Raw genomic sequence first — 17,697 nt, 5'->3', positions numbered from 1 at the left:
GAGAGAAGTGTTTAATGTTTACTGGCAGAAACATTATAAATCTTTTTTTTTTTTTTTTTTTTTTTTTTTTACATAGAATGAGTAGGATTACCCTGTATTCAAAGGAATTTTAAAAATAAAATTATGCTTCCTCAATTCCTGCTGGGATGAACTCAGTTAAATGCAAGAAGACTTCTCCTCCAAGAACTGAAAAGATTTTTTGCATATTTTAATTTTGCTTCTAAGGTAGCTTGGTTTTAAATTGATTGTGTAGATTAGCTTTACAAAAAAATATTAGATGCAGAGTAAAAAATATTAGCATTCAGATTTACACACTCCAAAAAAAGTGTCAGGACTAGATCACTCTTAGAGAATCTGATTTTGATAGTTAATGTTATTATTTCTTTAAAAAATACTTAATTGTTCAATAATACTCTGATTTTTCTAAAATATGAATACATTTTATTCTCTCTAGGTTGGTGTGATTGATTTCTCTATGTATTTAAAGAATGACGATGATGTTGGCAGTAAAGAAAGGTATGTTTTATCAAAATACTTTAGATTTTTGTATATGGACTTAAATGGTTTGTTGAAAATGGTCTAGTTACTTATATTACAATTATTTTATTTATTAAGATTTCTAAAGTGGGTTTATAGTGCCAACCTTTATTCATAATGTTTTTTTGTGGCTAATCTATGCTATGTCAGTGAATAAAATGATTTTAAAACCGGTGATGCTTTTTACATATGTATCTGTGTGGGTCTTGTATGTGTGTTTGTGTCTTATGAGATTGGATTTTTTTTAGCACTGTCCATCAGAGCCTCACATGCTCTTTGTGCTGCCTTGCACTCTCATGCCAATGCTCTAAAGAATGGAGTAGCTGTGTCTGTTTCACACATCTTTCCATCTAAATGTAATTTTTGTTAGTAATTCTTCGCTTTCCTTATTTGTTAATTCTTTTAATTTGGATGTTCAAAAGAAATAAAAATCCACTCCCATTATATTTTCTTGTATGTTCTTCCACTCTCCCTGCTTTACAGCAAGACGAACCAAATGATAATTACTGCCAGGGCAGACTCAACCACAAAAAGCAGGATTTGCTTTTCCCATATGTGAGTATGTACAAGAACTGGCCACAGCCCTTTGGCAAGCCCTGTTCTGCATTCAGTTGACCTCTGAAAAGATGGGGAAATGCTATCCAATACCCTTAGAAAAAATTCAAGCTCTTCAGTACTGACTAAATTATGGGTTGTTGGATTTTTTTTAGCATCACTGAAACTACCAAATCTGTGAAAGGGCGTGCCTAAGGACAGTGTATCCTGGAGGGTGGATCTGCTCACATGTTAAGACAGTGAGTTAGTCTTACTGCCGCTACAGGTAGCACATTGTCAGGCCCTGTGGGAGAGCATAACGTCTTTCTCAGGAAGCCAGAGAAAGCGGAAGTAAATTGTAGAGGAGGACAAATGCTTGCCAGAGCAGTACTTTGGCACCTATGGAAGCATTGGACATGCTACAAGGTAAACGGACACAGCTGTCACTATGAGATGATCCTCAGGGCTGCCCCGCTTCTGAGATGCCTTGGGAGGTACAGTATACTGTCATAAGACCCTCTCTTTAAATGAATGGGACAAAGTGTTGGTGGACCTCATCCAACATTCATATGCCAGTTGATTCAGAATTTCACCTTCAATCAATTCATCAACTGTCTTCTGTGGAAAAGATGGTTTGAAAACACAGAACTCTGTGTTATTTCATTAAAAGAACTAAACCATATAGACTGTTTTTCTTCCATCTTCATCCCCTGGCTGTAGCCAGGTGTTTGCAGTTACTTTATCTCATCTCGGAGAGTCTTAAAATAGCTTGCATCATTCTGTGTTACTGTTTAGCTGCTGTACCTGTGCTATAGAACAGTGGTTCTGAACCTTTTTTGTATCAGGACCCATTTGTAAATATTAATGGCCAGTCCAGACCTACTGCCTCTGCCCCAGGCCCCAGCCCCACAGTGTGTGGGGTAGAAGGTGGATGTTTGGGGCAGGGGGGGTATGTGTGAGTCTTGGGGGACCCCAAGCAGTTCCTCGTAGGCTAGAACTTTGCCAGCCTGCAAGGGAAAAGCCACTTTTTCCATGTTTTTCTCCTTTAAAGAAGAATCCATTTATAAAGTTCATTCATGACCCTTTCATATATTCTTGTGACCCATTTTTAGGTCATGACCCACAGGTTGAGAAACACTGCTGTAGAACATCAAAGCTCACTCCAGCAATGTTCAGGTGACAATGCTTCACACACATTGCAAGTTGGCAAGAGGGAGTAATTTGATCCGAATAAGCCCTGTGCCTCTGGATTTAGTTGCTGTATCAAATGTTAAATTTGAGGATTAGTTATTACAAATGATGTTCAACCGATGAAACTGGAACACTTATTCTTACTGTTCTGTGGGGATTTTGCTTGGCACTGACTCATGTTCAGAGAATAAGGAACAGTTACTATGCTTACTCAAATACAAAGATGACCCCTTCCAAAAAATTAGATTCTATATATGGAAAATTTATAAATTTGTTATAATTTTCCAAGTATAGAATCTAATTACTGGAGGTTTGCCTTGGATTTGTCCCCTTCCCATTGCTACAGCCAGGAAAATAAATCTAGGGAGTTGTGTAGCCCCCCCCTTCTGTCTGCCTTCTCCCAACTTTCTACCTCATTTCAGCTTCTTCCCCTTGCAACCCCTCCCCCCACGTACTGTCAGATCCTTCTTTCCCTGAGAATGTGGACGTGAAAAGCAAATTTGAAAATACTGACCTTGAAAGTAAATATACCTGTAGTAAGTTGCATATAGTATCCACAGATTTAGATCATCCAGAATTAATGTATATTACCGTCTTGAAACTTCTGCATGTTTTAGCACAGATACTCCATAAGCACACTTTTAAGGAGCACTTTGGCACACACATACACACACATATATATATCTTTATCAAGGCCAAACCAGTTCCAAATTCAGTTGGGCAATGCCCAATAGTTAAGTTCCAAAATTTGACTGAGCAGAGCTCAGTCATGAAGTCTGTGTAGGTCTACCCCTGGGCAAGTATCCTGCCTTCCAGACCCATTGGTCTGGGGTTTCAGATACTCCCCAAATCCAGACTGGCATCCTATGTGCAAGCGTTAGGCCTGGAGGCATTGGGGTCCAGATGCCCCCTGTCTTCCCTGATCTCAGCTAGAAGGCAGAGAAGAGATGTACAATACAAACTTTTTTTTTCAAAAAAAAAATATACACACACAGATGCACGCAGTTATATGTGTAAGTGTGTGCGTGTGTGTGTGTGTGCGTGCGTGCATGCATGTATGTGTATATAATACAAATATATAAGACCTATACTTTCATGGACCTGTCTCGTGACTGATATGATTTCACTTGACAGTCTAAAGCACACCTCTACAGTTGCATCATCATCTCCGTTACAGTAACCAGACTGCACTCCCATGTTTCTGCACTCCTGTTGCCATCTTCTTGAACTGTTACAATAATGGGAACAGTTCCGTTCCATCTACCATCCCCTCCTCTATCCACCTCTCACTATCCCTCCATTTCCTTCCCCAATCCTTAGTTTACACCGTGCTCGTGACTCACCCCGTCTTTGTTGCTATCTGTCATATCGTTGTTCTCTCCATTGTTGTTGATGTATTTTCTGGGGGGCCTCATTTCTGAACAGTTTGTGCCAGTCTTTTCTTTTCCATGTGTCCTCCATCTTCTCTGTTATATTCTTTTGTCACCTTGTAGTACAAACTATGCACGATGTTAGTTCAAAGCCCAAAAGGCTCATGATTTACCATATAGTTTGTTGGGCTGTGCCCCAACAGAGTCAATAGCATTTCAAGCCATGGTGATTTCACAGCTCTGCACTGCTAAGTAAGCATGTATTCCAGATACCTCATTGGCCCCCACAAAGGATCCATGTGCTAATTAATTAGTCCCCACTCAATTGGAACCAGGTGTCCTTGTCAAGAGTTCTGGGATGCTCCAAAAAATTCTATGCAGATGAGGCACAAGGCAGCCTGGTCTGGCTTCACCGCATGGGGGTATATAATCATATATGACAGGCTGAGAGAAGGACCAGCAAAGGGACTCTGAGTGTACTGTTTAGGGCCCTATTTGGTAATGTTTGCTAGACATTTAAGGCTGGTGAAGAGATGGGACTTGTTGGAAATGGGAAAGAAAGGCATAGCTCAGCTGTGGGAGTGAAAAGAATTGAAGAAATTGACATGTATGCAGTGTAATGGCTCACCTGACTTGATGCTGAGGGGGACTGATCTTAATTGGCACTACCATGTATCTTACTGAGATGGCCTGCATTAACCTGTTTTTGTGGTAGTAGAAATCTCATAGTCACTGTGGTGGTTTTCCCAGGCCTACCCTTTGCACTCCAGGCTTGCTGACTCCTGCGAGTTTCCTCAAACTCAACTGCACAATTTTGTGGCAATTTTGTGTGCTTTCTTGCTTTTCCCCTGGCTTTTTTGCTAAGAGCAAGTGAGACTAGGGGGCATCTGAATCTCAGGGGCCCCGGACTTGCACGTAGGAGGTCTGCCATAGATTTGGGAAGTATCTGAAGCCCTGGACTGATTACTCTGGGAAAGGTATGTGATTGATGGTTGAGCCACAGACTTGCATGATGGAGCTCTGCTCAGTCAAAACTTGGAACTTGACCATTGGGCCTTGCCCAGTAAAATTTGGAACCAGTTTAGTCCTTGAAATAAAGATTACCCCCCGCCCCCCCCCTCCCCCCCCCCCCCCCCAAAAAAAAAAAATTATGGTAGGTTTCCAGCAGCATCTCAGCCGTTTGGCTAAGATCAAGCATTTTTAGCACCAAGGAGAGGGTGTCAGGGCTAGCTTTGGCCCTGGCCTGGTGCCAGTTCATTGCAGGAAGAGTGAACACCCACCCTTTTTTTTTTTTTTTTTTTTTTTAAGGGTCCAGCAAAAAAGTTTCCCATCATCAGCATGTTTGCTCAGTGTAGGCCGTGTATTTTATAGTTGTGCTCAGTGTTAGCTGCAGTTAATCAGCTTCATAGTTGGTTTCCATAACTGAACACACGCTGCTTTGGCAGCAGTTTAATGATATAGAAAATGTATTTAATGAGGTTTCCTGGTATGTGAATGTAAGATGAGGGGCTCGCAATATAACTGGTTCTTTGAGGTGATGATGATGTCCAGAGGCGTACATGGTAGGGTTTGTGCCTTGGGCCAGTTGTGGGTAGTGTTTGTCAACAGCTATGGGGTTAATACAGTAGCTGCTGCTGATTAGTATGTCAGGTGAGGACATGAAACTTAATTCTGTAGTAATAAAAGAGGCTCTGGGGGCAGGCAAGAGGATTGTATGGCTGCTGGCTGTGCTAACACCTCTGCCTGTTGAGCAGCAGCATCTCTCATGGGAGGCGGCTGATGAGGGCACTCCTGCTCTTTCTCCCTGCAGCTGGAGCCATTAAAGTTGGCTTAATTAGCCTAACCCACTTTTGAAATCTTAATAAACAATTGTATTAAAAATATTAAACCATTTTCAACAAATGGCTAGTCCATCATTTATTGTCTTGCACAGAACTATAAGAAGACACAGACAACTTAGCAATGTTTACTAAGGCCCCTGCCCTGCTTCCTGGAGGTGGCACTAATGAAGCAGGCAGAACGGAGGGTGTGTGATGCCAGCCCCCCTTGCTTCTGAGAGGTGGCAGTGGCAGCACAGGGGGAGTGGGGTTGGGAAGGCATGGAGGAGCCTGGCCCCCCCTCCCTTGCTACCTGCAGGTGGTAAATACAGAAGTGCTGCTGGCCTCTCCCCCTCTCTCTCCCATGCTTCTCCCTCCTGATGTGGAGGGGGGAGCAGCGGGCCCGGGCCAATGTGGTGGCGGTGGGGGGAGGGGAGAAACAGGCCTGAGGAGGGGGAGAAGCTGGCCTGCTGTGGTGGCAAGGGTAGGGAGCAGCAGACCCAGGCTGATAGGGGAGGGTGGGGGGATGGGAGGAGTGGGCCTGGCTGCGAAATGGTGGCAGGGAGGGTGGGGGGGCTGTGGTAGGTCTGGCCTGGCCCCAAAACAGGGTGCAGGGGAGCGACCCAGTCCTGAAACGGCGGTGGGGAACATGGGAAGGTGGGCCTGGTGCTGGCCTCACGCTGGCGGTGGGGAAGGTGTGGGGGGTGCACTGGGCCTGCCCTGGCCCCAAAATGGAGGGTATGGCGGGGCATGTTGGGCCCAGCCCAGCCCAGAAAAAGCAGTGGGGGGAGAGGTGGGCCCAACTCTGCAATGGTAGTGGGGAGGGTAGGGGGGCAGGCCTGGCCCAGCCCCGCAGTGGAGTGGGGGATAGGGGGAGCACTCCCCCTCTGCTCTGTAGGGGAAGCGGTGGCGCGGGGGGGGGGAGAACAGCGTTGGGGCCTCTGCAGTGAGGGGGAGGGTGGGGGAACAGTCAGGCCGGAATGGGGGTGTGGGGCCGCTTGAGGGGAGCGGGGCACAGGGCCAGACACTGCGCTCTGTCTGCACTGGCCTAGTGGGTGTGGGTGGGGGGAGCATTGGGGGCAAGGGTGGGGGGAGCAAGCCTGACCCTGGGCCTCTGTCCCCACCTGCCTTAACAGGTGATGGAGTGGACGTGCCAGCACTGTTGCCCCAGCCCCACAACTCTGCAGAGGGTGATCATGGAGGGGACAGAGGGGGGGCAGGGCCAGCAGTGCTGGCTCTGTCCCCCCTGCTCCCTGCAGAGTGCCAAAATTGAGAGGACAGGGGGGACAAGGTGAGCACCGCTGGCCATGGCCCCCTCGTGCTGCAGGCAGCAGTGATGGAGCGGACAGGGTGCAGGGCAAGCAGACAGAGGAGGAGGGGCAGCCTGGCCCCGGACCCAAGCAGCATGGGAGAGAGGGGGAGTGGACCCTGCCCCAAAGGTCGGGGAGGGGCTGGATGCAGGCCTCTGCCACCACCCCAACTCACCCTCCCCCCATCATTCTTGGTAGGCATTTTACTAGTATAATAATAATAATCTGATCTTGTGCGTGAGACAGTCTACTTATTGTTAAGGATCTACTTAAAGAGTGCTGAGGTGAAAAAGAATGGTTCCCAACACCATTTTGCCCAGCGGCTTTGCCTCTCGCTGTTCGTTAGCCAAGAGGGCTGTCTTTCATTTGCCCCCCTGCCCCTCACTGCTGATTGGTGGAGAGGGGCAGGACTGCACAAAAGGTAGCCCTTTTGGCCAATCAATGATTGAGGGAGCAACTGCTATCTTGGCTGCTCCCCTTCATGCCCGCAGGCTCCCCACCAGCAGGCTGTAAGGCTGGGCTACAGCTGCCACTGCCTCCCACCGGGGAGCCAGTATTTTATTTTTAGTAATTTTTTTCCCCCCTGCCAATTCCACGCAAAATGGTGCAAACTGCTGCTTTTCATGGTTTCCATGACAATTGCGAAATGACAATTTGAGTAGGTCCCTGGCCTATAGTGAACAATGGCAACATCTCAAGAAACCACTGTTGCTGTTGAGCAGACGAAGGCTTTTAGGGTGACTTTTATTTTTTGCTATTAATGTTATACTCAGACATTTTAGATAATTATTTGCAGTGTTGTGCGGCATCAGCTTTTGTCCCATCTATAGTATTTGTTGTTACATAAAAGGAGTTTAGACTGCAGCTTTTTGTAATAAAAGGAAGCTGCTTCCTTGTATTTTCATAGGATTTCTATTATGAATATTTTCACATACTTAAGAGACCTGTATTTTAAGTGTGTAGGAAAATGTTTGCTAAAATACATTTCCTTCTCACTTCAGAAATGTACAGATTTCTGCAATTTTGGACCAAAAGAATTATGTTGAGGAACTAAATCGACAACTAAAGTAAGTATTTAATGAGGTATGCATATCAGCTTAGATTTTTTTCCAGTTTAAAACGAATCCTTTTCCCTTTATTCCCAACCCTGCTGAGGCAGGTGGAAATCACAGGGGAGAAAATAAAAATGTTTTCCAGCATAGACTGAGGATGTGGAGTGATTGCCAAAGAGATGTAATCTTTGGGGGAGACTGAAAAGGAGAAGATTCATATCTCACAGTTCCTTGATCTGCTGGCTAGACTCCTTATCCTTTCATTTGGGGAACAAAAAACAGAGAACAGATGAGGAATGACAGTGTTTTTGCAACTTTTTGCAATTTAAGGTTCTGCAGAAACTATTCAGAGGGGTATTTAATCTTTCAGCGTGGGTTGTATTGTTACATCTATATGCAGGTTTTACAAAAATGTCCCTCTTCCTGTCTCTCTCTGTCTACAGATATCTATCTATCTATTGATCAGTATATAGCTGTAGAGAAGTATATATTTATATATATACAGGTCTGCTTTAACAGCCCTGTGATATGACAAGCCCAGTTCACTTGACAGTCCCTAACACACACATTGTTACACCATCCATGTCCTGTTACAGTAACCACACCCACATGCCTGTCACCATCTCTTTACCCATTACAATCATGCTGAACTGCTTCCAATCCCTCTACTTCCTCCTCCCTTTCCCACTCCTTACCCTCTCTCTGACCCCTGTCCCAGTCCTCAGTCTACAGTGACTGCGTTGCCCTCTTTTTCCCCTGTCGTCTTCATTGCTCACCCCTTCTTTGTGAGTTACCTCACTTTGCATTAGTCCTCTTCCCAGTTAAACAGATTGACTTTTATTAGTAAATGTTTAGGATTGGGAATCCAAAAAAAAAGATGACAAAGCTGATAGGGAAATACAGATCGCCTGAGCGAGGGACTAACAGTAGAGGGATGGGGATGAGGAGGGGAATGCAACTAGGTTACAGGAGATACAAGATTAGCCAACTAAGCCCGGGGATGGGGGGGGAAGGGGAGGGAGGGGGTTCGCAACACTGAGAGAGAAAGGAGATAGATGCACACAAACCCATTACAGTGGTCCGCAGTGGTGAAGGAAGTGGTTCAGAGGAAGTGCCTCAGTCCATATAGCGTCTCATCGTGGAGGTCCTCTTCAGGTGGAGCGGGGTTGTCCGTAGTCGAAGAATCCTCTTGGAGTGAAGTGAAGGTCCATCTGGGGGGGGGGGCGCGGTTCAGGCGGTCCCCTCCGGGTCTGGTCCGGCGGCGGCTTGTCTGGTGGGGTCAGAGTACTGGCAGTGGCCCCTAATGTGTTCCACATAGGTGTCGCGGGACCAACGGATTGGTGTCGGACACCATGAGGCAGCGCATCAACTTAGCGTAGCGGCGGGAGATGCTGCAGGCACACAGGACACTCTCGTTGCTGGGGTCCCAGGCTCCAAACATTCCCACGATGAGCACATCAACCATCACATCGTAGCTGTGGCCCCTCAGGGTGTCAGCCAGCGGAGCGTACTTCTCCTGCTTGCGAGCCTGGGCGTTGGTGAAGGCTTGGCGCCAGTTCTCGAAGGGGATGGTAACGTCCATGATCACGACCTTCTTGGCCCCTTCGTTGGTGATGACTGTGTTGGGTCGCATCTGGCTCTCGTAGCCCAGGACAGTGCGGTTCATGGAGATCTACCCTGCCGCGGCCGGGATAGCCCTCACCAGGCAGTCCTGGACAGTGTTGTGGCGGAGCTGCCAAGCTCTGGCGTGCGGCTTACAGCTGCACAGCACATGGGGGAGGGTCTCTGTCACATAGCCACACCATCGGCACCTCTTGTCCCGGTGGCTGAAGTACATGGCCCCGTTCAGAGGCAGGCAGTTGAGGCGGTCACGGTGGAGGAAGTGCCAGTCCGCGAAGCGCGTGAAGCTCCCACTGGGCATGAAGTGTTTCCTAGCATCCCACTTCGAGGTGACGTCAAAGACCTTGCCCTGGTCGGGTTTGGCCCTCAGGTCGCCAGCGTACTTGTTTCAAACAGCGTCCTTCGGGAACCTCTCCAAGAAGGTCATCCTGACGCCCCGCATGAGGATGCGGTCGGCGTGCGGGGCTGGTTGCAGGGAGACTCCCAGCTCCCGGCGCTCCTCGGTCCAGGTCCAGGTGGAGCTGATGTGTTTCCTGAGGTGGCGCGTGGCATTGCGGGCTTGGCTCCACAGCGAGGCAAAGTCCCCACCATCTCAGCAGAACTCGCCCTCCAGCGAGCCACTGAGAAAGGTGGCCAAGTCTTGTCCGGTCGGTTGCCTCGTGGTCCTCTTGGGGGCGGTCTCCTCGAGGGCGCTGTCGGTGATGGTACTTACCATCGCGTCAGACTTCGGAAGGGACCTTGTAGCTCTCAGCCCTCCTCAGTTCAGGTCCAGCCATAGCCAGTGCGCTTCCTGAGGTGGCGTATAGCATTTCAGGCTTGGCTCCACAGTAAGGCACGGTCCCTGCTGTCTCTGCTGAACTCGCCCTCCAGCGAGCTGCTGAGAGAAGCATGGGTTAGCCCTAACCGTCATTGTCCAGTGGGTTGTCTTATGATCCTCTTGTGGGCTGGTCTCGAGGGCACTGGCCAGTGATGATGCTCATCCATCGGCAGTCTGGATAGGTCAGGAGGCGGAAGCATGGGTAACCACCCTGTGATGTCACAGAGGTCTCCCATGCAGGGGACTTTGGCACCTCCCTGCCAGTAGGGGATGTGCAGGACCTCATTGCTGACCCGTAGCGGCAGGTGCAGCCACTTCTTGAGCAGCTGCCGGATCTCGGTGTCCACCTTCTTGAGGGGGGTCTTGGGGACTGCCGAGTCTCTCAGGATGAACGCAACGCGAGGGATGAGGAAGGTGTTCACCGCGTCTGTCTTCTGCCAGGGGGCCAGCAGGGGCGAGTCCAGCTTGTGGGCATCCTGCAAAATCCCAGTGATGGTCTCCTCCAGTGTCTGTCTGGCCCAGTGGCTGGTGGGCGTCCCCAGCTGGCAGTAAGCCCACCGTCGCACAGGTGCCTCATTGCCTGGCCCTGGATCGTGAGTGTGGAGTCCAGGACTTCTTCTGCCTGCCATCAATGTGCAGGGAGGCGCACTTGGAGACGTTGAAGCGCAGGCCCATCCATCTGGCCACCTCAGACATCATGCCCAGCATCTGCTGCAGCTGGGTGGCGTCATTGGTGAGGAGGACGAGGTCGTCGGCACAGGCCAGGATGCTCAACTTCTGGCCATACAGGTCAAGCCTGCCAGGGCCGCCTTGACCTCGAAGGAGCGGTTCCGTGGCCAGGTTGAAGATGATGGGGCTGAGGGGGCAGCCCTGCTTCACCCCTCAACTGGATGGGGATCTCTGCGGTCTCTCCCTCAGGTGGCATGGACAGTCGTGGTGCATCCGTGGTAGAGCTCTTGCACCAGGTTGATGACGCCGTCCAGTAAGGCCAGCTCACAGAGGGTGCCAAAGATGTGGCGGCGGGGCAGGAGCCGAAAGGCCTTGGAGATGTCCAGCCATGCCACCGTACACTGCTTCCTGGTCCTCCGGGCGTTGTCCAGGGCCATCTGGAGGGTGAAGTTGTGTTCGTAGCAGCCCTCCGTTGACATGAAGCCCTTCTGGCTCTGGCTGACAGCCCTGCTGTTCACCGCCCAGTTGGTGATGTGGGCCACCAGGCAGCTGGTGTACAGCTTTGGCCGCTGTGGAGCACAGGGCGATGAGTTGCCCGGGTCAGTCGGGTCTTCCTTCTTGTGGATGAGGACCGTCATGGCCCTCTTCCAGGCAGTGGGCGCGCGTCGGAACTCTCTGCACCTGTTGAAGAGAACAGAACAAGGCAGCCCGGGTCACGTTTTTTGAGAAGACCATACCTGATACCGTCCCTGATGGGGGGCGGTGTCCCTGGTCCTCTTCAGGCAGGCTTCTACTTCCTGTGGCATGAAGGCCTCCTCAACCCCTCTGCTGGAGGATGGGGGTCAGCGCTTCGACGGTCACAGGGCATGGGGCGGCGGCCTCTGCCGGGGGGTTGAAGACCCTGCTGAAATAGATTGAACAGAGTCTCCCGGGGACCTGGCAGAAAGCCAAGGGTCCCCTCCAGGATCTCTTTCACCACCTTGGGATGGTTGGCCTGATATAACTTCTGGATCTGGGAGACTGCCACCAGGTCGTAATGTTAGTGCTGGGGTCATCTTTGCAGTTGTGGTCCTGTTGTGCTGCTGGTCTGTTTTTGCCCCAGCAGGGCTGGCCGGGCAGAGCTGCTGCTGAGAGCTCCTCTGTGATCTGGGCCACTGAGGCCTTGAGGGCCTCAAAGGTGTCCTCGGAGAGCTTCTCCAGCCAGAGAATTTGCCATGGTGTGGGCATCTTCTGTTGGGGGTTGGGGGGCGGGGTCCGCACCTGGAGATCCCGGCTCACTTGGGAGATGGGGAGGCTCCTGGTGGCTTGGGTTCTCCAGGCAGCTCTGGAATCCTCAGCAGTTCAGGGGCACTGGGTGGCTCAGGGGTCTGGGGTGGAGAGGCCTGTCTGGACAAGGTTTCATGTCCGGTCAGGTGTCCCTGGATGGAGACCTGTGTGGTGGTGTCGCTGATGAGGATTTCTCTACCAAGGGGTCCCTGGAGGTGTGGTCCGGTGGGATTGCTAGCAGGGTAGCTGGTCTGGTGGGCCTTTGCACCATGGCCTGGTTCCGGTTGGCTGGGGTTGCGGACCTCACCAGCATGCCAGGTCTCCTCTTGGCTCCTTGGCCCTCACATCTCTTCTGGTTGTTCTTCAGGAACTTCATGGCCTTGAACTCAGTACCACAGAGGATGCAGTAAAAGGCTAGGTGCAGCTGGTGGTAATGCTGTAGGTGTTTATGCAAGTCATTGTGTGACCTGTATTGCCTTGGCAGGTGGCAGGTCAGGCAGAGCAGCTTCACAAGGAGAGGGAAGGGGAGGAATATGAGTGCTGCCATTTCTGCACACTCCCTTGGGTCATCAGTTGGGAGGGGTCTGATGTTGGGAGGGGGGTCTGGGGCTCCTCCACCAGGGTGGGGAGACCCGCGGGGAGGTCATCCTCAGGACCGCTGGGGTCTGGGGGTCGTTGCCGCTCGGGGCTTGCCGTCGTCACCGAGGGTCCGTGGGGGCCTGGAGGAGTCCGGGGCTGCTCAGGGTGCTTTGCCGCTGTTTGGGGAGTGTTCTCGGGGTCTGGGGTCTTCCCCCAGGAGGCGGCTCTCATCAGCCGGGGTTCCGGGCTCCGAGAGTCTCTCTGTCTCCGGGGGTTGGTTGATGTCCGGGGATCCGACATCATGGGGGATGCATTGGGGTCCAGCGCCAGCTTGGGTCCGCTGGTTCACCCTCCTAGGAGGGTCCTCTGGGATCCATGGTCGGCGGTTCGCCCTAGCAGGGGTCTCCAAGTGCCTTGAGCGTTCTTATCAGTGGATCAGGGTGTCCTTGGTCTCTGGAGGTGTTTTACCCATGTTCCGTCCACTGAGCACAGGCATTTACCTACTCCGACCGAGGGAGACCCAAGGTCTTCAGCTACTAGCCCGAGTTGGGGCTTTCGCATTATCAGATCCGGCGAACCGGATGACCCTTAGGCTACTCACCTGAGCAACACGGTGGCTTGTGCAGCCGGTGCTCTTTCAGATGTACTGGCGGCACCGCCTTCCCTAGCCCATCAGGACTGATAAGAACCCACGCTGCACTGGAGGAAAGGAAAGCAAGCTGCTAGTCAGTTCACTTTTTGCTGCTATTATTCCGGCAGTCCACTGGATGGGGTTGGCGTCGGTCCTGGAAGAAGTGCAATACCAGGCTGAGCATGGAAAAAGAAGCGGTTCTCCGTCTTTTCAGCGATTAAACTGATAAGAACAGATTGACTTTTATTAGAAGATGTTTTGGATGGGGAATCCAGAAAAAAGATGACAAAGCTGAGATGGAAATACAAAGCACCCGAGCGAGGGACTTAACAATCGAGGGATGGGGGAGAGGAGGAGAACGTGACTAGGTTACAAGCGATACAATGTTAGCCAACTAAGCCCGAGGGTAGGGGGATGTGGGAAGGGGGAAGGGGGGGGGGTCACGACGCTGAGAGAGAAAGGAGATAGATACACACAAACCCGTTATAGTGGTCCGCAATGTTGGAGGAAGTGGCTTGGAGAAAGTGTCTCAGTCCATAAAGTCTGACTGCGGGGATCCTCTTTGGGTGGGGCGGGGTCATCCGTGGCGGCGAAATCCTCTCGACGCGAAGCGAACCGGGGTGGTTCAGGCGGTGGTGTCCTCTGGGTTCGGTCCTTGATCTGAGCCTTCAAGAGGCTGAGAAGCGACTACATGTTGTGGAAGCCTAGCCCTGCTCTGCAGAAGTGAAGTCATTCTGCCCACAGAGGGAGAGTTTCTTTGCCACAGGGGAGCATTAAGTGCAGGGGCACCCAGTTTTGCTGCAGAACTTTGCAGCATGTAACACACTCTACTTAGTCTAATAGCACAGGAGAGGGGTTAGGTGGCATAAATAGATGCTTGATTGATTAATTGCTTTTGTCTGAATAATAGTGTAACCTGCATTAAATAGGTGCTAATGGGGTGGCACAGGCTGAGTCCAGCGTTCTGGACAAAATGGTGGACATTGGGTTGAAGTGTGGGGCTTTGTACAAGAGCAGATCAGTTGGAAGGGACAGAGTTCTACAGAGCCTTGAAGATGAGAACAAAAATGTTGAAAAGTATGTGGTTGTAAAGATGGATCCAGAGGAGGGATTTTGGGAAGGATACAATATAGAGAGATCAATTTGGAAAGAGGTGGTTTTAGTGCTTTTTTTGGCTACAAGCTGAAGTATCCCCTGGCCTCGCTAGTATTTGCACATGCTCAGAAGGGCAGAAGGTTCCAGGGTTTGTGAACTTTTGAACTGTCCTGACATAAGCTTATATATAAGCTAATGATGTAATGAACATTTAGGCACCTACCATTCTTTCACAGGGCTGATCTCTAGGAAGATTAACACCCTCATTTGAATAATTAAAGATCATGGTTCAACAACTTGGATGAGTTTTAGAATGGAAAATGGAGGCAAAGGAAGAAAGGCTTAGCAGGAAAGATGGGGAAGTGCTAAGCATTTGGACCAAAGTTTTATTAATGTAATGAAGAAGAGGACCAGAAAAAATGAGGGTCCAGAGGCGGGCCACTCGTATGGTCAGGGGGCAGCAGGGCAGGCCTTACGAGGAGAGGCTGTGGGACCTGAACCTGTTCAGTCTCCTCAAGAGAAGGCTGAGAGGGGATCTGGTGACCCTCTATAAACTTACCAAGGGGGACCAGAGGGGAAGGGGAGAGTCCCTGTTCCCCTGAGCACCACCAGGAGTAAGTAGGAATAATGGCCACAAGTTGACTGAGAGTAGGTTTAGGCTAGACATCAGGAAGCATTACTTCGCAGTCAGGGCGGCTAGGATGTGGAACCAACTTCCAAGGGAAGTGGTGCTTGCTTCTACCCTGGGGGGGTCTTCAAAAGGAGGCTAGATAGACACCTTGCCAGGGTCGTTTGACTCCAGCATTCTTTCCTGCCATGGCAGGGGTTCAGACTTGATGATCTGCTCAGGTCCCTTCCGACCTTACCAACTGTGAAACTATGAAAAATTGGAAAAGTAGTAACATTTATACACAGAAATGGTTGTGAAGCATGAAGGAGAGGAAAGAGTCAAAGGTGACACCCGGGTGGTATGACAGGGATGGTGACACCACTATTAACTGGGGCAGGAGTTGGAAAGAACACACACATGTTTAGCAGAGAAAGCTAATTTATGACATTTTAGCAACAGTTCTCCACCAGAATAATCGTAATAGACTTGTTGATGGTTGCCAATACTCTTGTTATAAATACTTTTTTTATGTTTGTTAATACAAGTTTTGATGTAATTTTAAATGATTATTTCTTTATTACTTTCAGTAGCACAGTCAGCAGTCTGCATGCAAGAGTGGATTCATTAGAGAAGTCGAACACTAAACTTATTGAAGAGGTATTGTTTCTTAGTAATACTGACATTAGACCAACTTTTTTTTATTGCTGTAGGTTGTTGCCTTTAGTGCTCAAAAAAGTGATTGTGCACTTTCTCTTTTCTACCCCTTTTTAGTTAGCAATAGCCAAAAACAATATTATTAAACTTCAGGAAGAAAATCATCAGCTAAGAAGTGAAAATGCACTTATTTTAATGAAAACACAGCATCATCTAGAGGTATGTGAGTTGTATATAATTAGGAGTAGCCTGGGTTGTTACATTTGTATGTTGGCACTATATCTATGCAAATACTTGAACTGCCTTTAAAACAATAATATTAAGGGGGTAAGCTTACATGATTTGTTGAGCTTTTCTAAAGAGACGCATTTGGATGTAAAATGTTGTAGGAATCAACTTCATTTTTTACTATTACGAACAATTTAAGATTTGTCTTAGATTTTGTTTTCATGCTTTATTTAGATTTTATGGACTAAATCTTTCTGCGAAGTGGGTGCATCTACACAAGACGCTTATTGGGCGGTAGCCTAATAACACTGTGTAGTAGGGTGCTGATCAAAAACTGCTAATAAGCAACTGCACAGTGTTATTAGACTACTGCGCAGTAACCATCACAAAAAAACTCACCAGCATTACTAAGCAGTAATTGTAATTACTATGCATTTAGTTAGTACTTAATTAAGGAAGTACTAAACTAAATGCTCAGTAACTACTGAACGTTAATGAATGAACATGTAGATGTGTCCGGTGCGAAGCAGGTTTTTTGAGAGCCTTGTCAGATAGTTAGTTATTTCTCTGTTTTTTGACAAGAGTGCTCAAAAGCCCCCATGGCTCACCAAAGCCTTTCAGGAACATCGGAAAGCTAAAAAGGAGGCGTGCACCTGGTGGAAGGGAGGGGCTATCACCAAAGAGGATTATATCTCCCTTGCTCTGGACTGTAGGGGGCTGTTAGGAAGGCTAAGGCGGAGACAGAACTAGGACTAGCGACCAGGTCAAAGATAACAAGAAGCCCCTTTTTTTAAATACACAGGGAGTTAAAAGAAGGCACTGGGTAATGTGGGGCCCCTGCAGGACATGCTTGGCAATCTGGTGGTTTCACCAGGGGAGAAAGCTGACCTCTTTAACAAATTCTTTGCCTCCATTTTTCTGAGCAGGGACCAGGACATCCTCCCCACTGGGATTCTGGAGAGGCACTGCCAAGCCTAGGTCAGAGAGGACCTAGTTAGGGAACTTCTGGTGGGGCTGGACGTATTTCAGTCTGGTGACCTGGAAAGTCTAGGGTCAGAGAGGACCTAGTTAGGGAACTTCTGGTGGCATCTGGACGTAGGTCCAGATGCTCTCCACCCCAGGGTGCTGAGGGAATTGGCAGGGATCATTGCAGGACCCCTGGCATGGCTTTATGAGCACTCGTGGTGCTCTGGCCAGGTGCCAGAGGCCTGGAAAAGGGCCAATATGGTCCCCATTTTCAAAAAAGAGGGGAAAGATGACTCGGGTAACAATAGGCCTGTTAGTCGTACCTCGGTTCTGGGGAAGCTTTTTGAAAAAATTATCCAGGAGCACATCTGTGCGGAACCAGCAGGGGAGAATAATGAACCCATGTTGGTTGCCCCTGAGCATAGAGGCAGGTCCTGTCAGACCAATCAGGTTGCCTTCTACGACCAGGTCACAAAATCCTTGGATGCTGGTGTCGCAGTGGACGTAGTCCTCCTGGAATTTAGGAAGGCCTTCAACACTGTCTCTCACCCCATTCTCATTAAAAAAAATTAGACCACTGTGGTGTCGATGCCTACACAGTCAGATGGGTCGCAAATTGGCTGGAGGGCTGCACTCAGAGAGTAGTGGTGGACGGGTCATTTTTGATCTGGAGGGGTGTGGACAGTGGGGCCTGCACTGTTCAACATCTTCATCAGTGACTTGGACAAGGGGGTGAAAAGCACCTTGTTCA

At 49.3% G+C, this 17,697-nt stretch overlaps 1 protein-coding gene and 1 pseudogene across 7 annotated transcripts in view; one reads left to right on the top strand and one right to left on the bottom strand.

Annotated features, from left to right (window-relative positions):
• Window positions 1-17,697, top strand: part of RUFY2 (RUN and FYVE domain containing 2) — a 69,294-nt gene that overhangs the window by 9,475 nt on the left and 42,122 nt on the right. For 6 of the 7 annotated variants that reach the window (XM_090057002.1, XM_090057004.1, XM_090057000.1 and 3 more), the window contains 4 exons: window positions 455-516; window positions 7,761-7,826; window positions 15,686-15,755; window positions 15,870-15,971. In XM_090057002.1, the coding sequence (XP_089913128.1) occupies window positions 455-516; window positions 7,761-7,826; window positions 15,686-15,755; window positions 15,870-15,971 (300 nt within the window). The remainder of the gene's footprint in view (window positions 1-454; window positions 517-7,760; window positions 7,827-15,685; window positions 15,756-15,869; window positions 15,972-17,697) is intronic. The other variant, XM_090057001.1, reaches the window with a different exon arrangement.
• On the bottom strand, window positions 9,042-9,735 carry LOC149859792 (uncharacterized; annotated as a pseudogene).

The sequence above is a fragment of the Crocodylus siamensis genome, chromosome 7, assembly GCF_052110815.1.
Source record: "Crocodylus siamensis isolate JL-2025a chromosome 7, ASM5211081v1, whole genome shotgun sequence".
Classification (NCBI taxonomy): Eukaryota; Metazoa; Chordata; order Crocodylia; family Crocodylidae; genus Crocodylus; species Crocodylus siamensis.
The sequence above is the reverse complement of the archived record's forward strand: the minus strand, read 5'-3'. Positions and strand labels throughout refer to the sequence as shown.